This window comes from Drepanopeziza brunnea (genome assembly GCF_022702325.1).
Source record: "Drepanopeziza brunnea f. sp. 'multigermtubi' strain 214-2 chromosome Unknown ctg8, whole genome shotgun sequence".
Lineage (NCBI taxonomy): Eukaryota > Fungi > Ascomycota > Leotiomycetes > Helotiales > Drepanopezizaceae > Drepanopeziza > Drepanopeziza brunnea.
The window spans coordinates 2,305,045-2,329,739 of record NW_027094071.1 but is presented as its reverse complement, the minus strand read 5'-3'; the positions used below and the strand labels follow the sequence as shown (position 1 = coordinate 2,329,739).

The following is a 24,695-nucleotide window of genomic DNA, read 5'->3' as shown; positions in this document are numbered from 1 at the left end:
TGAAAGTGCGTTCTTGGTGTGAAATGCGGCCAGAATGCGGGTACAGCTCTTGGCGCTCTCTCGTCCCGATCTGGGAGTGGTCAGCAGCCCGACTTTATAAGGCGCTCCTAGTTACCAACTCCTAGTTACCAACTCCTAGTTACCAACTCCTAGTTACCAACTCCTAGTTACCAACTCCACAAGTATTTGTAGTACCAGATCTTCTCAGAATTTTCTAATTCACCCGGAGAATCGGCAAGGACGGTCGCCGAACTAATTAACCCCTAGAGATCAGGTTTGTAACTCGCTTAAGGGCACGAAAGTCAACAAACTTACACAATTTGGAAATAGTTCAGGAGTGACGAAGAAGCATCAGTACGGTCTCCTATGACTAGATTACCGTTTGGAAAGTCTACAGCAAATAACTTCTACCTGGCATTCTTCGGGTCCATTTTTTAATTCCAGGGATAGCTCCCAAAGGCACAACGTATCCGACCTACTGCTTAGCGCGGAGATCAGCCCTTTCACTTGATTTACGACTCCCAAATATCGCTCCGACAGCCTGTAAAGCCTCAAAGGAAACCAGAAGCACGAGGAAGACACATGGGAGTAAAGATAGGAAAGCCTAAATATGATGTGCTGGATCTTACCTCCCCTGTATCCCGTCTCGATGCGAACAGGGCAACCCCCATCCGGAGTTTGTGCTTATCCACTGGGATATACTAGAGGCTCGGTGCTTTGCAGTTAAAGCCTATCCACGATCCAGTGCACAAAAATCAAAATCGATGTTTCTGTAATTGGAATCTATGAACTAGGTAGATGAATATGGTATGTATTCGTCTATTTATCCATCATTCAGTACTGTCTTACCTTAGTAATCTGACCAGATATTAAGTGACTAGTAGAAGTTTGTAACCGAAGGAGAGTCGCGTGAAAATCTAGGTGTGGCCAACAAGGCCAGTCTTGGGAGCCTGATCGGGGTTGGTATCTGTGCCAGCGAATCCAAGCAACTCATTCCACCTGTCAGCAGTAGTCTGATCCCTGGTCCCAAGAGCAGAGATCGTAGCCTTCGCCGACAAGCACGCGGCTTTGCCAGCATCGCTAGCTCCGCAGACGTTACCCAGTTGATCGCAGATCCGGTTGGTGATGATGTTTGGGTTCAGGGCTTCTTGCTGACCCTTGTTGACGACGGGATCGATGGCTTGAAATGTGAACTCGGTCTCTTTACGGCCGTTCAGTCCGGCCTCGAACTTGATAGTGGGCGTGCAGGTTCCGAAGTCGTTTCCGGCGATAGAGGAGGCGACGAAGCCACCAAAGCTTCCTTTGACGGCATCTCTTACTGCTCCTGCTCCACCAGGGGCTGGTTCTGCAGCTGTGGCATTCCCAGAGCTAGCAACAGCATCCTGAGAGGCGGAGGAAGCTGTTGATGCTAGTCCAAGTCAGTATTTGCATTTTTTTTGGATAGAAAATTATGTTTCAGGGGAGATGAAAAAATTCGGATAGTTTGACCGCAATATATGTAGAAAGCGTAAGAGGGGGATGACGACTTACCGGTAGCTCTTGTTGCAGGAACAAGAGTTGTTGGTGGCGCGCAGGCACCAACAGCAGCACTGACAATCGAGGCCACATTCGACGAGACTGGGGGTAATGCAGATGAAGCAGCCACCCCTCCGATTCCAGCAGCTGGAGCAGCCCCTGCGGTGCCATCAGCGGCCTTTGTGGTAAAGTTACTGAATCCTTGAGCGGCCATCACTTCGGCAACGCTCAGTCCAGTAGCATCAAACGGGGTATTAAGCGAGGTGGCAGATTTGGAATTTTCGTCATCAGATCCTGTGACAGCAGGGTCGACGAGGGGAACGACTCCGCGGAGCTCAGCAGTGGCGGGAAGAGAGACATCGCTGCAGATGGATGGGATGGCGACATTGAAGGGATTGAAATTCTGCTCAGCGGCGACGAGACCACGAGCAGCAGCAATGACTTGTGGGTCGGTGCCGAGAGTTGCGACGATTTTGTCCGCCTGGGAAAGCTACAGATATTAGCAAATATGTTGATTATTAGGCTTGAAAAGATTTACCTTGCCACAGGGATTGGCGGCAGCGAGGAGAAATGAGATGGATTGGCCGGCGAGGGTAGCTGCGTCTCCTGAATTTCCAAATGCCCCAAGAGCGGAAATAGCTGGTATGGGGACTTGTTCTTGAGCGAATCTTATGTTGTTAACGGGTGGCGATCGAGGCGTGTGAGACATTTCTTACCGAGCTTCACCCATGGCCACGAGGACCGAGAGAATAAGTGCTTGTAAATACATTGTAATGATCAAGCAAAGGTCACCTGGACACAGTAATGTGGTATCAGAGAGTTGAAGAAGTAGTCCGGCCTAGTGATCAAGGTGTAAACTGGGTTGAAGCACTCTTTAGAATGTATAGTTCGCAGAACTAGAATAATTGTGTAAAGGTAGAAGTGAAGGTAAAGTAGATGGCGGGAAGAAAAGAATGTTCTAGGAAATATAGGAAGTTATATACAGTAGGTGGAAAGCGCTCAGGCAAGATGTCTGATAGCAGTGCGAATATCGATACCCTCCCTCCCTTGCCATTATATGCTGGCTGTCGTCCGTCGATCAGACCGACCAATGTTTTCCTTTGCCCTCTGGGTAAACGCGAGTTGTGCTAGGGCGCAAAACCTTTGATCATTGCTCAACTCATGCCTGATACGAGGTGGCGTACGGGTGAAAATCATTCCAGCCTTTCATCCGGCATCTCCTCCATGCATAGGATCATTGTGACAACTGTCAAGCAACCGAAATTCTAGCCAAGCGGCTGATGAGGTCTGGATGACAGCGGGAAGGCCTCGGCCAAGACGCATCTCAGCTGAGATCGGATGGAGATTGAGTCTTGCGCTGGAAACCCGCATCGTCCGAGATCTCAATAGGGATAATGCGAAACTAGGAGGGCTGAATGGCCAACCCAGCCACTTGAAGTTTGAAATGGACGGCGACAAATGGAACAAAAAATGCAATACGGAGATTCAACAAATTTAAGGCCTATACATGATCAGTTGATGAACACTGCGAACTTCTGATCAAGTGAAGCTTGAGGCGGCGGACGCCATCGTAACTCGGCAAAATGTTCGGGGATTCTAAGACTTCAGACCTGCATTTTGACACCAAGTCAGTTTGATCGTTGCAAAAACCGCATCATACGTCAAATCTATCAGAGGAAGTTGGCTGCAGCACGACATAGTCATCCTAGACGAAATGAAAGTCGGGAAAATGGAATGAAGTTCGTCGCTGCCTCGCTTAGCTTAATGATTCGAACCGAGAGAGCTGCCATGGTGTTGACTACCGATACCAGCAGAAGGAGCTATCGCGTCAGGGTAAAGTTGGTTTTTCATTCCTATACCGTTGTGCAACATCCACTGTCGTCTGCATTCATCTTCGACCGATATTTAAAAACCTTTCCCGTGAATAGAATCTGCCTTTAGAGATGTAGAGGGTTACAAGCCACTTGTGGCATTGTCAACCGACATCACCAACAAAGTCCAGGGAGAATGTTCACTCGAAGACATGGCGTTTGCAGACTCGGACGACCAACTCTCAAATCAGCCCTTGCATCAAAATCAGATGCTCTGGAGCTCAAGGTGCACCCATTTGCCTCTCTTGTATTCGACAATCTCCGCTTGAGCTCTACACTCTGGTCTTGGTCTTGGTCTTCTTGGAGACAAACAGCGCGCAGGGACCCTTTTCTCGACCTAGAGAGTCAGCTATCATCGCCGCACCCAACTAGGCGCTCAGAACACCTGCGCAAGATCTAGTTTCTTGCAAAATCTGAAATCCGATGGGTATACCGATAACTGGTGTCCCTACGTCCAAACACCTCATCCAAGTCACTGCTATACCCAGACGCTTCCGAGACAAGAGCGGTTTCTTGACCTGTCCCTGATCGCAAATGTGGAAGCACTCCCGATGAGGTATCAAACTTGTCTGAAGCGTGTACCACGACGAATACCCAGGATTACGTGAAAATGTTACCGATGGATCCGTAAAGCGGGATACTACACTGGCTGTCCATTGGGGGATAAATAGGTAGGCCATCGAATGATACTGGACCAGAGCAGGATATTAATCAGTTATTGAAAGGGACATGGATTCGGAGGAGACGATTCTAAAATGGCGTGAAAATGGAACTTGAGAAGATGGAGATGATGAACATGATAAATATGATGTTATTCTGAAGTGGTGACTTGCTTGACATCATAGAGAAGGTTGCAAGGCTGAAGACCATTTCATCTTGGCGCGGCTTGATCCGTGGCCTCGAATTTCAGCACCTTCGAGGCACAACAGCTAAGCTTCCAAAGACACAACAAGCACTACCATTCACCACCGCCAACCACCTCGGAGAATCCTAAATTGCACTTGATCGGGACAGCTACATGAAAGCCCCAGTGATGACGTCTCCCTCTGGATGTATGGCTTCCTAGGTAGACTCGCCGCGCTCCCGAGGCGTACTCCTCAGGATGTCAGCCTCATCCTCCGCGGCCTCGAGCACTCTCACGCGATCCCGAATTGCAGTGTTTGGAATAGTGGCCGTCGCGGCTACTACGGTGGCACTCTTCTACTATAGAAGTTCAGTCCATGATTCTTCTCAAAGCTCTACGCTTCACCGAAGTAATGCAGTCCACCGACGACGGAGGCGAGCCACCACGAATGAGAACACTCCTGGGCTGGACGGCCGTAGCAGCTTGTTAGATGACGCAGCTCAGAACAACGCCGAAGGCCAGCCGGTAGCGAGGGCCCTGGCGGACGGAGAAACGGTGGTGGATGACACGTTGTTCGAGGACGAGTACAGCTGGTCAAATCTTCCGCCTACATATCAGCGCAACGGGCAGAACATAGTCCAGCTTCTATTTCGGGTTTCGGAGGACGCTACGAGACGGAATGCATATGTTCATCGGGGATGCGGCTGCAACAGCTGTAATATGCTGCCCATTAGAGGCATTCGCTACCGCTGTGCGAATTGCGCCGACTACGACCTCTGCGAAGGCTGCGAAGCCCAAGGACTACACAACAAGACACACATCTTCTACAAGATTAGAGTTCCGGCATTTTCATTCGGTCCGAAGCACATACAACCGGTATATTACTCTGGTGACCCTGAATCTGTGATGAGACAGCTACCGAGGGAGATTACCATCAGGCTGTCTCGAGAAACGGGATTTGAAAAACCGGAACTAGACGCATATTGGGAGCAATGGACATTCATGGCAAATACGGATTGGAGAGAGGACCCGTACGAGATCGGTCTCGCGATGGATCGGAGGACTTTCGAGCAGTGCCTGGTTCCTACAGGCGGGTACAGACAGTCGGCTCCCAGCCTGATCTTCGACCGAATGTTCGCCTTTTACGACACGAATAAGGATGATCTCATCAGTTTTCCTGAATTCCTCCATGGGATTGCTTATCGAAAGAAGAAAGACAAATGGAAGAGAATCTTCGATAGCTATGACATTGACGGTGATGGCTACGTTGATAGGAAGGACTTCTTGCGAATATTCCGATCTTACTATGTGCTGCACCGAAAGATACACGGCGTCATGATTGAGACAGCAGAAGAGGCACAGATGCACAGTACGGAAGCCCGTCGCTTGATCAGTAGCCGGCAACCTCTCAGCAGTGCTTTTGGCCTGGATGGTCGTTTCCCTCGAGCCCCTGATCCACGAACCGGAGAAGGCAAGACGGTGCGCTCGGGCGGAGATCAGGAAATAACAGATGGCAAGGGTATAATGACCGAGAGCAGCAACGATACGGGTAATCGAGAAGAATTATTCAAGAGGGATGTGCCACCATCGCGGAGGAACCGAAGGGCTCGACCAAGAACGACATCCAGCGCCGTGTATTGGGAAGCGCTGGTGGACCCGCCACAAACTGTAGAGCAATTGCCCGATGTTCTCGCAAATCTCCAGCGGGAACAATTCAGGCATCGTCTAGGAGAGATTCGCCAGGAAGAGCCTAACGTCGACATAGGTACGCCGGCGCCATTTATGTCACAACTCATGGAGCAACCTGACACACCAGAGGCGAATGTTGTAGAAATGGATACTGACGATTCCGAGGACGAGTGGTTGAAACCGGAATCTGATTATGCGTGGCCTCCGGCAACTATTACGCTTACGGCCGAAGATCTGGAGGCTATTGACGGACCAGGAACTACAGTGGATTCTCTGCGGAGAGAGAGCAGACGGGCAGTTATTCAGCATGCACTCTTTCGCAAACAGGCTCAAGTGGAGGTGCGTGAGAGGTGGCAGAGGAGGCATTTCTATACGGACGAAGAGGAAGGCGCAGAACCTCCAGCTGACTGGAATGAGGACGACGATATCCTAGCTCAGGATGACATGGTGGGAGAGAGCTCCAAAGGCCCTTCAAGACGGCCGAAAATCCGTTCTAGATCTTCTTCCAAGGTACGCTTTGCTGAAGATATGGATGATTTTGACACTCGCTCAAATCCGTCCACATCTTCACGAAGTGTCCCTGAAAGATGGGGGGGTATTGAGATTCCAGGCGCCGAAAGAGATGCTGGGAAGGAGATCCTGTATCAAGTCACACAACAAGCCTTCAACGAACTGCTTGATCCGTTATTCAAGGACAGGGAAGACTTGGCTATAGAGGCAGCAAAGTTCAGGTCAGCGAGGGAAAGGTGGCGCCTCCTGTACAGCACGGACGAATTCAACACGTGGGCTCTTGCAAGAGAAGCTGAAGATAGCAAAGCCAAGGCAGAATCTCCACGGTCCACCCAAGCTTTCACATCAAACCCGATGTGGCCGCAGTTCCCGGAAGTTGAGATTGAGGAAATCCGAGAGCGACCTCTCGAAGACTTATTAGCAGCTTCGGGATACCAAGTCGACTCCTCCCTTACGGAGACCCCAGCCGCGGTGTCTGAAGCACAGGTCAGGGCCCAAGCTGTGCGTATCGTGGGCGAACAGCTCAGGGCCCACGTGAGCGAACTCACAGCTGCTTCCATTCGGAGGCAACGACGAATCGCCGCCGGTCTTCCCGGGTCTCCTGACCGGTCGGGGTCCGATCCAGGGCGGTCGATTCGAAACTCAGCCCCTTCGAGTGAAGTCGTGTCGATTGTTGCAGAATATGGTGATGGACAGGGTCTATCGACCGCTCCGTCTACCACTCAATCCCCGCCACCTCAGACGACCTCACCTCGCTCAGACGCTGGCACCTATCGCGACCCGACCCTGCCCCAGTTCCGGCCCGACGCCGACGTTCCCGTCAGCTCTATGCAAGACCTAGAGGCAGACCCAACCTCCAATCTCACCCCTCTAGGTGCCGCAGACGTCTCCACCCGCGACGGCGACTTCGATGCTGGGGGGGCTCTCCAAGACTCGGCCCCAGAAGCCAGACGGGAAGGCCCCAAGGCGCGGAGGAAACCGAAGAGAGAGGCGCTGTTCGAGCTGTGGAAGCTGGAGAAGGCCAGCACGGAGGCAGAGGAGAGGGGCGGATGGGGCAAGTTGAACTTTGAAGAGTTTGAGAGGAAGGTCAAGGGGATGGTTGCGGAAGGGAAGGGGAGCCAGATGGATTACCTGGGAAGCTGGATTGAGTTTTGTATTCCATGATGGCGGGGATGGTTTGGTATCGGGGGTAGAGGAGAGATTGTATGATCATGTATTTAATTACCAGTACCCGCACAGCGACTGGTATGCCAAAAGTCAACGGGGTTGGGGGGGTCCGGCGTCTGTGGCGAGAAAAACGGCTTGCGCCTCGACGCTAGGAGGGCTGACGAAGGCTTACGCCATCGTATCCGGAATGGAAGTAAGGAACTCACCATGTACACGCAAAAGATCCTCTTTTTTTTTTCTTTCTTTTTTTTGTTCGTGCTACGGCTCTGGTCTCGAATTTCTTTTCCTGTCGTTCGGTCCGTTTGATAGGCTGCTCTTTGTCAGAGGTGAAACTCCCGCACCGCGCGGCACCGCACTGGGCTTGGCTGAAGTTGAAGTGAACCAACCACTCGCGAAGTACGGATACGGGGTGATATTGAGGAATGGGTCAGATGTCAGATGTCAGATGTAGGAGGTAACATGTGAGATGGGTCACGGGAATCGGATCGGGTGGGTGATAAGGCTAGGTAAGTACTTCCGTACTCCATAAGTAAGAATTGAGCAAGATCTGGGTCGGCGCTTTGATACGTAGGTTGGTAGGTACCTTAGGTAGGTATTGCAGTAAGGTTGGTTCCTTAACCTTACTTACCTTACCGATCGGCAACTGGGGTCGGGATCCCGGGATTCGGGGGTTTCCGTGGGGAAAGGGCAAGGGGAAGGGGGGAAAAAAAGGGCCAAAAAAAGCCTTAATCGATAAGACAAGCTATTGGCGGCGCACGGTTATCTGGGATAAGCGGTGGACGGTGCGGGCTTGGGTATGGGATCGGGTATGGGATTGGGTTGGAGGGATAGAATCTGTTCGTTTGGTGACTGGGAATAAACAAATATACGAGGACTTGGAAGAATATACACACACATAGATTAGATAGCTGGTTGTATATAGATCTCAAATAGATATCATCGTTGCCGACCTCGCGCTTGCACCGACTTGCCGACCCCCCGAGCCCCGAGCCCCCGACAGACCTCTCCTCCGACGTCACTGTCTCGTTTCGCCTCCAACAAGTTTCTTTATTCTGGTTTCCCTCAGCTCCGCCTTCACCTTCGTCTGAAAGTTGACCTCCTTTCAAAGATACGACCAGATTGACGACGAGACGAGACGAACACCCACCCTCATTTCGTACCTATACCTACACTCGCACTCACGCTCACACTCACCTCACTCACCTCACCTCACCTCACCTCTCCTTCACCTCACCTCCATCCTCCAGCACCTTCTCTCCTCGACTTCTCTCTCCTCGTCCTCTTCGTCAACATCACGACCAACAACCAGAACAAAACGTCTCTCTCCCCCATCTCCCTGTTGTTCCTTAAGAAGAAAAGAAACAATGTTCCTCTCCCTACCAACCTTACTCCTCTCCCTCCCCACCTTACTCCTCTCCCTGCCCACCCTCTCCTCCGCCAACACGATCCTCTTCGACATCACCCGCTCCCCCGTGGCGCACACCGCCCAGCTCGCTGCCCGCCAGGCGTCGCTGCAAGGTCGCTCGCTCGACGCGCGGGGACTCTTCGCGCGCGCCGATACCGTGACTGCCGATCTGACCAACGCCCGCTTGCAAGGACTGTACTTTGCAAACGTCAGTGTGGGCACGCCGGGCCAGCAGCTCCAGCTGCAGATCGATACCGGCAGCAGTGATGTGTGGGTCCCGGCCACGGAGGCGAGCTTGTGTAGAGATGTGCGGGAGGAGGCATGTCCTAACGGAGAGTGTGAGTCTTCGTCCGTGTGTCATATTCGGATCTTGGGAGAGTTGGGGGGTTGGTTAGGTTACAGGACTCGGGGATAGGATCCACGATCGACGCCTTGAGAGCGAGAGAAGCAAGCTGACAGCGAGTAAAACAGTTGACCCTCAGAGATCCTCTACCTTCTTAGTCGTCGGACAGAACGAGTTCAACATCTCCTATGTCGACGGTAGTGGTGCAACCGGAGACTACTTCCAGGATACCTTTGAGATTGGTGGTAGTACCCTGTCCCAGTTCCAGATGGGAGTTGCGCTGGACACTACGATTGGAACTGGTATCATGGGCATTGGTTATAACATCTCCGAGGCGAACACGGACACCGGAAACGGCACCGTCTACCCTAACTTGCCGCATGCGATGGTCAATCAGGGCATGATCCAGTCGGCTGCCTATAGCTTGTGGCTGAACGACCTGCGTAAGTGCTCTTTGAAGTCGGTAGCGAGAAACCTACTTACACGTGACAGAATCGAGCACTGGCTCCATCCTCTTTGGGGGTGTAGATACAGCTAAATATACCGGTGACTTGATCTCGATCGATGTATACCCCACGAGCCGTAATCAGCGCGTCTCCTCGTTCATCGTTGCTTTCACCTCGCTTTCAGCCACCAGTTCCTCTGGAACCGATCAGTTGACGCCTTCCGACTACGCTGTGGCTGCGATTCTTGACTCTGGCACTACCATTACTCTGCTCCCAGATGATTTAGCTGCTATAGTCTTCGAGGAGCTCGGAGCAACTGTATCTCAGCAACTTGGTGCCATCGTCGTCCCTTGCGATCTAGCGAATAACAACGGAACCTTGAACTACGGTTTCGGAGGTGCAGGTGGTCCAACGATCAGAGTTTCGGTTTCCGATCTCGTACTCCCTCTGACCCTGACCAACGGCCGCACCCCGACCTACTCCGACGGCCAAGCCGCTTGCCAGCTCGGGATCCAAGCCGCCGGCAACCTCCCCGTCCTATTTGGCGACACTTTCCTGCGCTCCGCCTACGCCGTCTACGATCTCGAAAATAACAAGATCGCTCTGGCCCAAACAGACTTCAACTCGACAGACAGCAATGTTGTATCCTTCGCCAGCGCCGGTGCCGCTATCCCCAGTGCGGTCACCGCATCTGGCATTGAGCAGGTCACGCAGACTGCGACGGGTGTTCCAAGAGTGACGGGCACCGTGACGGGCACCGATGCAAGCATTACGCATAACCCGACCGCGACTGGTCTAAATGCTGCGAGCGGGTTCGCGGAGCCGAGTGAGACGCACAAGAAGAACGCCGGAGGTCGTGGCCCTGAGCCGTTCGCGTGGAGCGCCGTGGCTGTTGGTGCGCTGACGGTGGGACTGATGGGTGTTGGTGGTGGAGTCTTCGGCTTTGCCTTATTGTGAGTGCGCGAGTGCTTAGCCGATTAATAGCTGCCTCGGCGGATTCGGATCGATCGATTTGGCGTTAACGGACTTGGGCATTGCGGATGGATAGATCCTCAGGATGACAGACATGACCGGTGGGAAAGGATAACGATGCATACGACGGTGGATAGGAAGGGAGAGGGCCAGGCGGACTCGGAGAAAGCATAACTCATAGCGGTAGTTTCTGGCTTCCTTTTCTAATTGGCATGCGAGCAAGCACGGGACATTTCTCTGGCGTTGTGGCTGGGTACGGCGGGAGTTTCGAGTTGTAGATAGTGTATAATCGAGGGAGGGACGTCAAGCAGACCATATCGAGGAGGGGATGTACATGGAAGGAGAAATCGAGAACTCGAAAGAGAGTCGAAAAGTAGTTATTTGGGTTAGATTGGGTAGAAACGGTTGGGATCTTGGGGGGGTCTTGGATTTCGAGAAGAAGGGGTTAGGTAGTCGAAAATCTGTCTTGGATTAGATGGAGGAAGTGTGATATATTGGATATATAAACCTTGCTTATTGTTTGTTTGGTGATTGGTGATTGGCATTAAAGAAGATGATGTGAATTGAATTGGATAAAAAGACAATTAAATATGTAGATATTTAGATGGGGTGAAAAAGATATCGAAAATTGATAGCTTAAAGCAATGTCAAAATTGGACTCTGGGCTTTGTTGGGCGAGAAAGTAAGGGATTCTGAAGTGAAAAGAGAGGTCTTTTACTTGATTTGATAGAGGAGGTTAGAAAGTGAGAGGGGAGGAGAGAGTGGTTGTAGTATAGAAATGGAGATGGAGGGGAGAGAGAGGGGAAAGGAGGAGGGAGGAGGGAGGGCAGTGGAAATGGCGCTAAGATAAGATAGTTATTTATTTATAGGTCTGGGCCCTGGGGTCCAGGCTTTCTCCGTACACTTACTTACGGATATCATCATAAAGCCGAGCTAGGTATTTATCTACCTACTTGTCGTTGCATCAGGTTGGCTTTATCAAGTACAACGCAACGCCACGCAACTCATCAGTGCAAAGCACAGGCAGAGATAGACGAATACTTTCACTGTCCCTCTTCTTTCTGCTATCCTCCTGTTCTATTCTCCTATCCTTTCTATTCCTTTCGTTCCACCTACCTACCTACCTACCCAACTAAAGGCAACCGCGCGATAAACAGGGCTGGGCTGGACAGGTGGATAGGTGGTACGAGTAGGATTGAAGATACATACTACATTATTTAGGGTACACGAAGTATTGCGATCTACAGCAGAGCGGGACTCGTTTTCAAAGGGTTCGAGCAAGCTAGCGAGCGAGCTATCGCTAGGTACTTACGAACTGTAGGAAAGGGGAGAAAGGGAAGAAGGACGCAGGGAGGGAAGTTACACAACATATACACAAACGCATAGGCTTACGCATGCGCGCATACACGGATCATGGCTACCAGTGAAAAAGCTTCTGTGCCGGCGATGGATGCGAAGGAGGGGAAGGATTCGCTCGTTGGGTTGACTGCTGGGGTGGATACAGCTGGGAATACAGATACAGCTACGAACACAGCTACATTTCCCACGAAGAGCGATACCAAAACCCACGGCGCTGCAGAAGACGAGGATACCTCGAAAGCTTCCACAGCAGCAGAACCCGAGAGAAACCTCGAGACGGATTCGAAAGCTATGCCCCCGCCTCCACCTCCACCTCCCCTCAACACGTCAGCGGACCGGGTCTCGAAAGCGCAGGGCATTTCTTCCTCCTCCTCCCCTCACCAAGTCCATGATGCCTCAACCTCGCAGTCGCAGTCGCAGGACCCAGCCCGCGGCCCAGCCGGAGTAAGCAAGGATGCCAAAGAGGTCAGCAACAGCAAGGAAAAACTACGGCCGCCCTTCGCGCCCTTCTTTACGCTGGTGAACGATATCGATTTCTCGGGCGAGGAAAAGGAGAAGAGCACGCATCACCCTACACAGGTGCATTATATTTTCGAGGATGATGAGGATAGCGGGGTATTGAGTGCGGCGCTGTTGCGCTGCGTGGATGCGCAGACGCAACATGCTCGATATCAGTCTGCAGGAGATGAGTACGACGACGATAATGATGATGATGGCCAGGATGAAGATGAAGACGAAGAACCAGGATTAGAAGCGGATGCAGATACCGGATCCAGCTCCTCGAGCGCTACGTTCCGGAGAGGCGAGACCCGCATACCCTCTTCTGTCAGGACCAGAACGCTCAAAGGAACTGCAAAACAAATAGGCAAAGGAAAAGGCAAAAGCAAAAGAAGAAGCGGAGAGGGAGGGACAAACGCACCCTCACACACCAGGGACGCAGCCAGAGAAGAGAGGATCGTCATCGTCGACGTGAACCGCGCCGGCGACGCCGTCACCAAGATCGCAAGCCTCACGCCCAGCTGGGCCGTCCTGAGCGCGGACATCAGCAGGGCGCCTACGTGGGACGGCGCCGACATCGAGGAGGGTGGGGACGAGACGGAAAACGATAACGTATCTCCTGCTGGCGGGATGATGTTGAGGATTGAGGGGACAGGCATCGATCGCAGCAGTGCTGGTGGTGCCGGCGGCGGCGGGCTGGGGAGTCTGTCCCTGGCTGAAGGTCGAGGTGGTGCGAAGGGGAAAGGAAAAGAGAAAGGGAAGGGGAAAGTGGAAAGGGAAGGGGAAGGGGGGGGGAGAGGGAGCGGGCTGGGATCTGGTGTGGGTGTGGGAATCGGGACTGGGATTGGAGAGGACGAGATGCAAAGCCTGCTCGAATCCTTTGATCGCAAGATGTGTGTTCTCAGACGGGTCGTCAGACTCGGAAGCCGTGAGAGTTTGGGGGGTGGTGGTGGTGGTGGTGGTGGTGGTGGCGAGGAGGGTGGTGAAGCGTGAGCCGTGAAGTAGGGGCTAAGTGGAAGGGAAGAAAAAAGAAAAGCAACGGGCATGGTAATGATATGATATGATATGATGTGATGTCGGATATGTACGTATGGGGATTTGGAGATTTGGAGATTTGGAAATGGCTACACAGTACTTTCCGTCTTTTCCTCCTTTCTCTCCCCCCCTTTCCTCCGTTTCTCCTTTCCTCCATCCTCCCTCTTCCAAAAGACGGCCTGCTTTGCCTCACAACTTTAGCTTTCGTTTTCTAGATTCAGATCTCAGAACACCAGCTGTCGCTTTGGGACTGGCTATAGCTGTACTATCAACCCTAGCTCTAGCCAGCCAGCCTATGATCGGCCACATGATTGGAACTGAGCTGTTTCGACCGGGGGGTATAGTTGAGTTGAAATAAGACGATAGATACGTAGATAAGGTATATATGTACATCCATCCATCCATCCATCCATCCATCCGCCGCTAGGTAATCAACAATTAATACCTACCGTATCGTGCTGGCGATCGCGCGTGTTCTGTATTTGTTTGTTTGTTTGTTTGGTTGGTTGGTTGGTTGGTTGGTTTTTGTGGTGTCCCTCCCTTGTGTCTGGGACCGTACTACCTACTACCTACTACTTCAGTACTGGTACTGGTACTACTTACTTACTCACTGCCAGGCGCCTCTGGCTTGTGGGTGCGTCGCGGGTGCGTGTGGCCTGTGGGTAGGTATGTATGTATGTATGTATATATGTACCGGTATATAGGTAGGGAGACGAGTGGCTGGCTGCTGTTGCTTCTTGAATCATCAGTAATCTATAGTACATATACATATGCATACTTACGGCATACGGCATACGGCATACGTTCGGGTATGGTGCGGACGTCTTCCTTTCCCCTTGCTTTTGACCTACCATTCTGCTATGACTGTGTGTATCTGTATATCTCTTGATTCGCGGTCGAGTATGTGCTGGAGCTCTTCCCTCCACAATAGAAAAGGGACGCATTGGAGCCGCGTGCGAGAGAATCAGTAGGCAAATAGGCAAATAAGCACCTAGAAGGGAGAAATTCAATAAACAGAAAAGGTGAATTAAACGTTTCCTATCTAACGAGTCATCTACATTCCCCATCTGCCTCTCCCCTATCTACTCTCATCCACAGAGTAGTGAACCCCAGAAGCGAACCCTATCCACCCCCATATCTCTTCTCATCCCCTTCCCACCTTCCCCTCTCTCCTCCGCACTTAACCCCAACTAGCGCTCCACCACTTAGAATAATTAAAAAAAAAGAAAAAAAAGCGAGCGATGGCATGTACTCAAACAGCCTACAATGGCCTGAATATACTCAAACAGTCTATAATGGCCTGAATGTTTCCCCTTCCCTCCCCTTGCCTCCCCTCCCTCCCTATTCTTTTGAGAACCCAAAACAGAGGGAAGACATTTATACAGTGAGCCACAGACGAATAACAACAAGGCAAAATAGTGGCCGAAACGCCGTCGAATGCTCGTCACCCCATCGGATATGCTGAAATGTGCTTGAAACGACGCAAAGGAAAAACGTAACCGTGTGAATAGGTAGGTGCCCAGCACGCTTTCACTGAGATACAGGCCCCTCTCCGCTTATTATGTAGTACGACGGAAAGAAATTCATGCAGCAAAGCGACGTAACTTCCTCGACGCCGGGACCCATTCCACGCCTGGAACAGCGGCTCTAGAAGACAACGTCGAGTCTTTTTCAAGCACGGCACGACGGCTTTTTGCGAGCTTAGAGGCGGGAAGGTAGTCGGAGAGGACGAAGCGTTTGGGGGTGGCGGCCTGGACGGTGGTTGTAGTATTGGTATCGTTGTTCTGGATAACAAACTTGTAGATCAGGACGACGACTACGATAATGATGACAATCAGGACTGGAGATGTGTTAGAAGATAGTGTATTTACGCGGAAATGACAGGACTAGATAAGGCAACATACCACAGATACCAAGGCACCACCACTTCCACTTTCTCGTGTTTCGGGCGCTTTGGATCGCGGTTCCGATTTGCTCGTTTCCTTTGTCCAGATTCTCGACGACCTCCTCGCCCTTCATCTCTATGTTGACGACGGCTGCCTCTTGCTGCACGACAAGGTTGTCCATATCCTGGAACATTTCAGCGAGCTCGATCATCTGGCTCTCGATCTTCTTGATGGCTGCGTTACGCGATTTTACTTCATTCAAAGTGGTTTGAGATTGGCCACGTCGATCGCTTTGCATGAGGGCTTGGGTGAACATTGTTTGGTTGCTATCCTCGACAACAGCGCGGACCTCCTCATCGGTAGCATCTGGGCGAACAATCCGGTATTGGCGTGCTGCTTGTTCCTTGACTCTTCTGTTGAACTCGGCGTCCAACACTAGGTATGCTTCTCTGGTCTTCTTGAGTTCGCGATCAACCTTCCCAACCTGGGGGGCATTTCTTGGTGTCCCAGACTCGGGCTTCAGTTTGATATCCTTGACTTTTCCAGTCAGATTGCGGAACATGGCCATGATCTCGGAAGTCGCGTAATCCAGCTCATTGCTAGAGTTATTTCCCGGGTTGTCCAGGACGTGCTGTTGTGGTATGGCCAATCTTTTCATAGCCTCTTTGATCTCCAGGATACCTCTATCGACATCGCGGCAGGCATTGAGAATTGCGTTGGGGTCTCCGGCTTGTGCGAATTGCTGACCATTCTGTGCTAGGGGTTCCATTTCGACATTTTGACCTGCGATGGGCTAGTTAGTATTTTCTTGCCCATCTGTGACGTGCTGTACTGACCACCGTAGTCGTCCCGCCCCATAGCTGGTTGACCGTATGGTTGGCGACCATACTGTGGTGATGGCTGCCCGTAAGAAGGCTGTTGGTACTGTTGCGTCTCGCCGCCTCGTTGATCAAAAGGATTCGCACCCTGACGTCCGTATCTATATAATCACTATCATCAGCACAATTGTCCAGTCTCTAGGGGTACGTGTCATGTCATTTCAGGACTCGGCGGACTCGTCGTGAGAGCGCCTCCCGAGAATTCGACGGTGCAGGGAGAACTGACCCGCCGTACTGTGCCATGATTGTTAGTATGGAAAAGTTTCTACCAGAGGAACTTTGACTGCGAAAATTCGGATTGCTGCTTGTCTTTCAGAGAGCAAAGGATCACGAAGAGTCGGCAGAGATCAGGAAGGTTGAAGCAGACCCGACTCGAGTTTGAGACAAAACACGCGAATGAGAAGAAGTTGAAACAGCGACTCACCGACATCTTTGCAAGGTCAACCCCTAAGATCTGTTCAAAACTTGTCGCCTAACGATCTTATCAACCGGTATATCTGTCTAAGGCCGAATCAAAGTCGTTAATTGGGGATCGTGGAGCAGAGATAATTTGTTGTCGGTGAGTTGTCGAAGGCAGCGGTTAATACCGCGAGATTGATGGCGGGAGAGGCAGAGGAAGTACTGCAATAGTCCGTTCGGACTAACGGACAGAGGACTTGGCTGTTCGGGGAGGGCGAGATCATAAGATGGCGCGGTTACGCTGCGTGTCTGGGGGAGAACCCCTGAAGCTGCCCGCCTGGGCCACTCACAGTCAACAGATCGTCGGACGGCGTAACTTAGCCAGGACCGCCCAGTGATGACTAGCCAGCAGTGGCGGTAAGTTTAGTGTCACAAGTGTGTAACGTGTGGCTCAGTTAACTTTTCGGCTGCAGACGCAGGGGATTACAGAGTAGGTAGGTATTTATAGAGCCCCCACCAAAGACTTGACTTCGAGTCGTCTGTCCCTCGCCTTCGAATGTATGATGATGGATGGTGTGAAGGTCAGGGCTGAGTTGAGCCGGACTTGTCGTCGTTGACCTGCTTGGAGCACAGCAGAGCAGAGCAGGAGAAACCAGGACTGAGCACGCAGTGACGTTCAGGTTGCGAACCGTGTGATGGCGGAGGGTTGCGATGCAATGGGCGAGGCAATGTTTTGCTGTTCGAAGTATTTTGATATGCTTTTCTTCTCTTGATCTGCGGTTCGTCGTTGCTATTATTATGTTAGTTTGTGGCGCTGCGCAGATGGATAAGTGCTTAACTTTCTCTACCTCTAAAGATATGCACCGCTTGTTGCCTCCACTACCGTTCTCTTTGGCTGATGCTTCTCACGTCCTTCAGTCCAAGAGGCAACGCAATGCCGTACAGCCCGCGCCTTAACTCAATTGCTGCTCGTCCAGTAGATAGGTGTGCCGATGGGGCGCAGTGCGTAGGTACCGAGTGGCAAGACTCGATTCCAAGATAGAGCGTGCAGAGTCGATATGGTGTTGGGATAGTGTTCGCGGTGTGACGCTTGATATTCGTAGATGAGAGAGAGACGAGAGAAGCAGTTGCGGACATACTTGGTCAGATGACCCCTCACCCCCCCCCCCCCCCCCCCTCCTCTTCTCTTTATATTTAATTCCCCCGACACCAGCATCATGGTGGGCTTGCGCATGCTGCTCTTACTGTGCCACCATTCCGGCCATGCTGTTTGTTCCCGCTGATGTCTTCCAGCCGACCACCCCAACATCACGTGCTGGTTCTTTTTGTACAGTGTTGTTCGGCTATCTCACCTAACTTTCTAGTCATCTGGTTGTCTTGATCCTCTTACTTACTACCTACTTGCTTCTACCTCAGCCCGTCGACTTATTTTTCCTCCTCTTTTCCGGAAGCATTTTTGCCATTATATTGTTCCCATCTTCAACTACAAATCTGCCCCCGGATTGCCGATCCAACAGGTCCAGATCCGCGCCTTTTTCCAGCAATAGCTCTACCACTTCTCGATGAAGTTCCGTTATGGCAGCTCCGAGAGCTTTACCTGCCCACAGCTGCTGCGCGTTCAAGTCTGCTCCGCGGTCCAGCAAAGCTGTGACAATGCTAAGCTTGCCTCTGCCACAAGCTACGTACAGAGTGTTGCCATATGGTGCTTCCATAATCCGGTTCGCGCCCACGATGGCGTTTGGGTCGGCTCCCCTTTCCAAGAAGAGCTTCACAATAGGCTTCCTGTTCCAGAATACGGCGGCGCGTAAGGCGTTGCCATACAAACCACCTTTGACGTGGAGATTCGCGCCATGCCTCACCAAGATATGGACCGCTGTTGCTCCGGGGCTGGCAGACGCTGCTTGTAAAGCGCTGCCATACAGCCCACCTGCCTGGTTGATATCAGCGCCGTTCTCCAGCAGCAGAAGAATGATCTCTTACTTGTCGGTGCTCGCCGCCGCGGCCTGGATTGCGCTCCCATACCCTCCACCAGCGGCGTTGCTATCTGCGCTGATGTTCAATAGTGTCTTCGCGAGGCCCGCATCTCTGCCGTAACACGTAGCCTGCAGAGCAGTCCCGTACTGCCCCGGATTTGCGTTCACGTCAGCTCCGTGATTGACCAGCCGTTTTACGAGTCCTGTATCGCCGATTGAGATGGCGGCTTGCAGGGCGCTCCCATAGTCCCCAACCTAGACGTTGCAATCTGCGTTGTATTCCAAGAGCAGATCTACAATGGCTCTGCTCCGCGTTTTGCGTCCCCCGCATAGTATTGCCGCTTGCAGCGCAGAACCATGGATGCCACCTTGGGCAATGAGCTCAGCCCCATTTTCCATCAAGAATCTGACCACTTCATGACTACCATGTGCTGCATCTTCAGAGGCGTATTATAGCAACCTCCGCGAGTGTTCATGTCAGCTCCAGAAGCAAGCAAGAATCTCAAGAGTGCTAAGTCTCCTCGGGCGGCAGCAGCTTGCCATGTATTTCCTAGATATCCAGTTCTCTCGTTGACATCAGCTCCTCTCTCCAACAGCAGCCTAACAGCGACCATACGCCCATTTTAAGCAGCGATCTGGAGAGGTGTTGTTCCACACACCGCCAAGTGGCCAAACCCTTCTCTCCGCCTTCTATCCGGCGCCACACAAAAAGCGCGGGGAATATTAATGTCGATGGGATTATGTCGCATCGGGATTATATGTTAATATGCGAATTGCCCCTCCCATCTAACCCCCTCCAGTAAAAAAGGGAAAAAGGGAAAGGGGGAAAAAGGAAGAGAAAAGGAAGTATATACAAGAAAATTTAATACCACTTGGATTAGCCAATATTATAATTCACATAGCATCGCGATCCCTTATACTTACTAGCTTATTAGTACACTAGCCAGCATACTCAACCCCCTCCCTTCAAACAAAAAGAAGCAAAATAAAAACCTGCATTATATAAATCCATAACAACAATAAACAAAGAAAATCGAAAGCATGAGATACCATATCAGAAAGCAAAAGATAATAATAATAAAAAAATTAGGACTGGTTACTATGATCAGAAGCGAGGAATATACTCATGTACACCTAAACTCGCTGATTGATTCGATCCATATGTACGGACAGGTTATATCTATGCTGCAGCGACTGTACTCTGTACTCCATCTTCATTGATTATAGATAGCCGCAGTTGAATTTAAAACCCAAAAGACAAAGGTCCAAGTCCCCCACTCCCCAACCCCCCTCCAAAACCCAGCAACCTAGCTCCCAGAAATGCCGCTAAAATCGAACAGAGATTCCACCTCCCCCGCCCAGAGTAAAATTATCCATTTCCATGGGTATCCAACGCCCAGATGCGAACAGATCCTGCAACTCATCTTCAAACAGAAGAAATGGCCTGTCGTTTATGATTGGTTCCAGCTTTTCGTTGTGGCTAAACCCCCTCCTCCTCCCCCGACGCTCAAACAGGAGCACTAGCCGACCGCTCAATAGTCCTCGCGTTCCCCAGCAGCACCTGCTTGTCTATCTCCGGCAACAGATCCGGGATCCGGAACGGTTTGGTCACTACGCTATCCATCCCACTCTCCTTGGCCGTGCTAATCTGCTCGCTCCGCGCGTTCGCCGTGACGGCAATAACGGGCACGTGGCCTACGATCAACCCCTCTTTCTGCAACTGCCTGATGTGCTTTACGCACGTCAGACCATCCATGACAGGCATTTCAAGATCCATAAGCACGACGGAGAGTTCGATCCCCCTGAATTCGTTACCTTTCCAGAAGCGGGACTTCTCAAGGAACGAGAGCGCTTCTTTTCCGTGGTTGGCGACCGAGACGAGGCAACCGACGGATTGGAGTTGGCGGGAGAGGACTTTCTGATTGACAATATTGTCTTCTACCACCAAGACGTGTCTGGGAGTTGGAGTCGGTAGTGCGCTATCCTGCTTCGGGGCTTCGGAGCCAGGGTTGCGGGCTGCTTCAAGGCCGGTGGGCCGCGGCCGATTGACGATCTGTGTTGACGGGCTTGCAGGCGGAGGACTGCATCGTCTTGCCCGGACATAAAATGCGAACTTGCTTCCGACGCCCACCGAGGAGGCGACTCCAATTTGACCACCTTGTAGCTCAGCGAGCTGCCGACAGATAAACAGCCCGAGCCCAGAGCCTCCATACTGAACGTGCGTTTTGGGGGATGCCTGGGAAAAGCGTTTGAAGAGGAGGTTACGCTCAGTCGAATCAAGACCGCGGCCGCTGTCTTGGACTTCAATATAGAGGTACACCGGCTCCCCATCGCCCCAGGCACTCCCTCCAGTCATGTCTCGGCGGTTGATGGTCCGAGGCAGGTATTCGATTTGGTTACAATCCGGTAGTGTGAGACTCGCACCTAAACTGATCACAATCTGCCTTTTGGCCTCGTTCACCGTAAATTTGATAGCATTTGTGACCAGGTTGATCAGCACCTGAAGCAGACGGCTGGGGTCGAGCTTTACCCAGTCCACAGCCAACGCAGTGTAGCAAGGAAGCACCTGAAACTTGAAGTCAATGTCACCACTTTGAACTTCAAAGTCGAACATTTTCAGGGATGCTTGAATCATCGACACTGGTTGAACATCGACAGGAGTGATATCGAGAAGATCCGAGTCTAGCTTAGACAGCGTTAAAACGTCGTCAATGATTCGTTTTTGGTGTTGAGCGCAAAGAACAATCGTCTCGGTTGCGTCGGCGTAGCCATCGATAACATCTCGCGGGATGACAACATCAGCCTCATCACAATCGAATTTAGAAAGCGAAGTCCCGATCCAATCCGCACACTGTACGATTGCGGACAGTGGATTGCGCATTTCACTGTTACATGAGTCAGTGGAAATCGTCCAGATGGCATCCTAGAGTGTCGGGTACGTACTGCGATGTCATGTCGATAAAATTCTCCTGTTGTCTTTTGAGCTCCACAGCTTCGAGCATTTTCCGAGTTCGGAAGCCTTCCATCCACTTTTGCCGACTGATGTCTGTGATGCAGCCCAGGATACCAATTACGGTACCGTCTGTGGCACGCTCTGGGTATGCAGCAGCCAAGATCCAACGGTTCCCATCGACACGTTCACCATCGACAAGCTCCTCGGCGTTAAACTGCCGCCGCAATCGCAGCTCAAGGTTAACCGATTCGCCCTGGAGCAACTTGGACCACTCGGTAGCCATCTGAGGTAGGTCCTCATCTGCAAGAACACACAGCCAGCTCTGGAGGTTTCGTCAGGTCTTCTCGCCCGCATTGGATAGTTATGAGGAGACGTACCATTGGTGTAACGACATTTCGAGGATGTGCAGTAATCCTGGGCAGACAGTCAGGCATGGAATATCAAGATCTCGGTGGAAAGAACCTACTCATAATAGTTCTCATTGGCATAGAGCAAAACTCCCGCAGGGTCTATGTGAAACATTCCTACTGGGGCTAGATCAGCCATACGTCGAAATCGAGTTTCGTTTTCCAGCGCTTCGCAAGTTTGGATAGCGAGCTTCTTGGTGAGGAGGTTCCTGTCTCGGGCAGCTCTCCTTATCTCTTCTTCGAACAGCACGGCAGACTTGATATATGTCAGTCAACGCACACTGGATCAATTTTGCATGGTGACTGACCGCAAGAGAAGTGGCTAACTGTCGATTTAGTAACTCCAAAAAAACTTTGTAATCACTATCAAATCGTTTGCGTGGGTTCAAACCTATTATCATGAAGCCAAATTCATTGTCGCCAATCGACCGAATGGGAAGGAAGATAGCTGACTGCGCTGGTTCATTGTCCGCTAGAGTGATGTTTCGAGCGATAAACTCGGGCATGGTTCCATTTCCAGCGAGAAGCAATGTCGGGGATTCGGCTCGAATCAATTCGGGAAAGCCAGGGAGGAAATCTTCCATCTGTTGCTCCGTCGACCGGTCCGGAATGTTCGAGCACGAATCGGGGATGCGAATCTTGCCTTCGAGGACCCATTTTCGACTTTCGTGGCTCTGGTCAGATGCCTCGGATATCGTATCGTTGAAATCACCATCGACGGAATAAATCAGCGCGAACGGAAGGTCCGTGTGATCCGCTCGAAATGCAATGGTGACTTGCTGCCAGAACTCCTTCTGGTCTCTCGATGCATTCACGTATTGTCCAAAGCGCAAGAGACACGCCATTCGCCGGTCTGCGATGAACTGCCTCGTCGTGTCAAAGACCGGATTGTAACTGATAGAGATTTAGTGATATGCAAGATGGTTTCAAGCACCAGCGGTATTAAGGAATGGTGCAACGCACAAGGCCATTTCGCCACCATCAACCAAAAATGGAATGATACAAAACGAAAAATATGTCTCTTCCAAATACCCCGGATGTCGCTCAATATAAAAACGGGCGTCGTCGACCACATACGACTGGCCATTGATGTAAGCTTTCTCGAAAGCCTCTGTGAAGTCACTTGCGACCTCAGCCCAAGCTTCTGTGAACCGTCTTCCCATCATTCCGGGATGCTTTTGGCCGGTAACTCGGACATAAGCCTCATTATACATCATCGTTTTATCTCGACCGCAGTACATCGCCGCTGGACGGGGGTCAGTCATAAGTATATTGACCATTTGCCGGAGATTAGTCGACCAGGAGCTAATCGGACCAACGCCAGTAGAACCCCAATCGAATTCCATGAAAAATTGGAGATGTGGCGATGGAATGACAGCCGGGTATGCTTTTATGAAATCCAGCCTGTGTTCGGGGATTGCGACTTTCGGCTTCTCCACATTGTCGTGAGTAGGGAAAGATTGTGTAGGTGCCACTTCGCGCATTCGGAAGGCTGAAATCTGAGCTTCGAGAGACTCGTCGGACGTCAACTTCGAGCGAGATTGACTTGGAGAATGCGAAGGCCGAGGAGAAGAGGCTGATTGAGCGCGGGCAACCCGATGTGCTTCGGAAAGACGTCTCTTTGCACCCGTATAGTCGTGTCCGCCTGCTTCTGCCCCCGTAACGATCCTCCACCGGTTCCTTATAGTTTTCGCAGTCCACCAGAGTCCGCAATATATGATGTGGGGAAGCTCTTTTTGATGAGGAGCGGTTGCCCAGTCCAAGAAGGCGGCGTAGTCAGGGTCTCTCGCAGAAGCTTCTGCGCACAGCACCCCATCCCCAACCTTCAATTCTAGGAGGGGGATCCTTTGAAGACTGGCATTGTGATATATCGGGACGCGTTTTGTCGGGCTCGCGAGGTCGAGAACGAGCACAGGCCGATCGTCGATATCGAGCAGTTCGAGGAGGCCGAGAGACATCAGGCTGTTCTCTCTCGCCGATGCACATTTGTCAGTTGGGGTAGCCTTCGAGTCCACCTCGTTCGACTCGTTCGAGACGTCCTCCCCATCTGATTCACGCCCGCCGCGGCGAGAGACTGCGGGAAATTTGAAGGGCGGCATGGTGTTCGAGTTTCGTCAGGGCTTTGGATCTGCAGCCAACGATCCAGGCAGGAGAGAAATAAAGTTGTCCCGGCCAATTCGTCCCAGGCCCTTCTTCTCCTTTGCTGCCAGCCCCTTCGCGCGGTACCTCACGCCTACAAGTCTTCCCAGTCCCTACCTATCTAGTCTGGCAGCTAAGCCGTGGGGTGAAGTCTCACTTCACCTAGGCCTCACCTCGCATGCCAGCAGAGTCCTCGAGGATAGAAAGGGGAGGGAATCTTAGGGAGAGAAAAGCAAGCAGCGTGCGCGCAAACAGGTGGTGATAACAAGAGGAAGAGAGAAATCCAGGCAAGGAATCAGAGAGGCACAGAAGAAATAGAGTTCAAGCCCGTCGTCAATTGAGGTCGGACCCTCACCGTCACGGCTACTGGGATGGGAGGGACAGCGCCGGCTACTCCACTCTCCAG

At 51.6% G+C, this 24,695-nt stretch overlaps 8 protein-coding genes across 9 annotated transcripts; 3 read left to right on the top strand and 5 right to left on the bottom strand.

Annotated features, from left to right (window-relative positions):
- Positions 1 to 917: 917 nt before the first annotated feature.
- L3040_005371 (uncharacterized protein) lies at positions 918 to 2,245 on the bottom strand (the record flags this gene model as incomplete). Its single annotated transcript, XM_007292553.2, has 4 exons — positions 918 to 1,408; positions 1,531 to 2,005; positions 2,054 to 2,183; positions 2,232 to 2,245. The coding sequence occupies 4 exons, from the start codon at positions 2,243 to 2,245 to the stop codon at positions 918 to 920; spliced, it is 1,110 nt and encodes a 369-aa protein (XP_007292615.2).
- Positions 2,246 to 3,658: 1,413 nt separating this feature from the next.
- Positions 3,659 to 4,066, bottom strand: L3040_005370 (uncharacterized protein; the record flags this gene model as incomplete). Its single annotated transcript, XM_066157353.1, has 2 exons — positions 3,659 to 3,723; positions 3,820 to 4,066. The coding sequence occupies 2 exons, from the start codon at positions 4,064 to 4,066 to the stop codon at positions 3,659 to 3,661; spliced, it is 312 nt and encodes a 103-aa protein (XP_066011657.1).
- Positions 4,067 to 4,488: 422 nt separating this feature from the next.
- On the top strand, positions 4,489 to 7,593 carry L3040_005369 (uncharacterized protein; the record flags this gene model as incomplete). Of its 2 annotated transcripts, XM_066157352.1 has the most annotated exons (2): positions 4,489 to 7,025; positions 7,076 to 7,088. In XM_066157352.1, 2 exons carry the CDS (start codon positions 4,489 to 4,491, stop codon positions 7,086 to 7,088), a joined length of 2,550 nt encoding a protein of 849 aa, XP_066011656.1. The 2 variants fall into 2 exon arrangements, with proteins under 2 accessions (XP_066011656.1, XP_007292614.1); XM_007292552.1 differs by having other exon boundaries at positions 4,489 to 7,593.
- Positions 7,594 to 8,960: 1,367 nt separating this feature from the next.
- Positions 8,961 to 10,747, top strand: L3040_005368 (uncharacterized protein; the record flags this gene model as incomplete). The annotated part of the gene is made up of 3 exons (XM_007292551.1): positions 8,961 to 9,339; positions 9,473 to 9,787; positions 9,837 to 10,747. The coding sequence occupies 3 exons, from the start codon at positions 8,961 to 8,963 to the stop codon at positions 10,745 to 10,747; spliced, it is 1,605 nt and encodes a 534-aa protein (XP_007292613.1).
- A 1,428-nt stretch (positions 10,748 to 12,175) lies between these two features.
- L3040_005367 (uncharacterized protein) lies at positions 12,176 to 13,612 on the top strand (the record flags this gene model as incomplete). The annotated part of the gene is made up of 3 exons (XM_066157351.1): positions 12,176 to 12,912; positions 13,054 to 13,349; positions 13,470 to 13,612. 3 exons carry the CDS (start codon positions 12,176 to 12,178, stop codon positions 13,610 to 13,612), a joined length of 1,176 nt encoding a protein of 391 aa, XP_066011655.1.
- A 1,625-nt stretch (positions 13,613 to 15,237) lies between these two features.
- L3040_005366 (uncharacterized protein) lies at positions 15,238 to 16,848 on the bottom strand (the record flags this gene model as incomplete). The annotated part of the gene is made up of 5 exons (XM_007292549.2): positions 15,238 to 15,494; positions 15,559 to 16,323; positions 16,377 to 16,519; positions 16,645 to 16,652; positions 16,843 to 16,848. The coding sequence occupies 5 exons, from the start codon at positions 16,846 to 16,848 to the stop codon at positions 15,238 to 15,240; spliced, it is 1,179 nt and encodes a 392-aa protein (XP_007292611.2).
- A 645-nt stretch (positions 16,849 to 17,493) lies between these two features.
- Positions 17,494 to 19,227, bottom strand: L3040_005365 (uncharacterized protein; the record flags this gene model as incomplete). Its single annotated transcript, XM_066157350.1, has 6 exons — positions 17,494 to 17,607; positions 17,666 to 17,712; positions 18,415 to 18,599; positions 18,677 to 18,748; positions 18,798 to 19,045; positions 19,216 to 19,227. The coding sequence occupies 6 exons, from the start codon at positions 19,225 to 19,227 to the stop codon at positions 17,494 to 17,496; spliced, it is 678 nt and encodes a 225-aa protein (XP_066011654.1).
- Positions 19,228 to 20,297: 1,070 nt separating this feature from the next.
- Positions 20,298 to 24,249, bottom strand: L3040_005364 (uncharacterized protein; the record flags this gene model as incomplete). Its single annotated transcript, XM_066157349.1, has 7 exons — positions 20,298 to 21,675; positions 21,734 to 22,065; positions 22,121 to 22,157; positions 22,210 to 22,406; positions 22,459 to 22,472; positions 22,542 to 23,044; positions 23,114 to 24,249. The coding sequence occupies 7 exons, from the start codon at positions 24,247 to 24,249 to the stop codon at positions 20,298 to 20,300; spliced, it is 3,597 nt and encodes a 1,198-aa protein (XP_066011653.1).
- Positions 24,250 to 24,695: the final 446 nt, after the last annotated feature.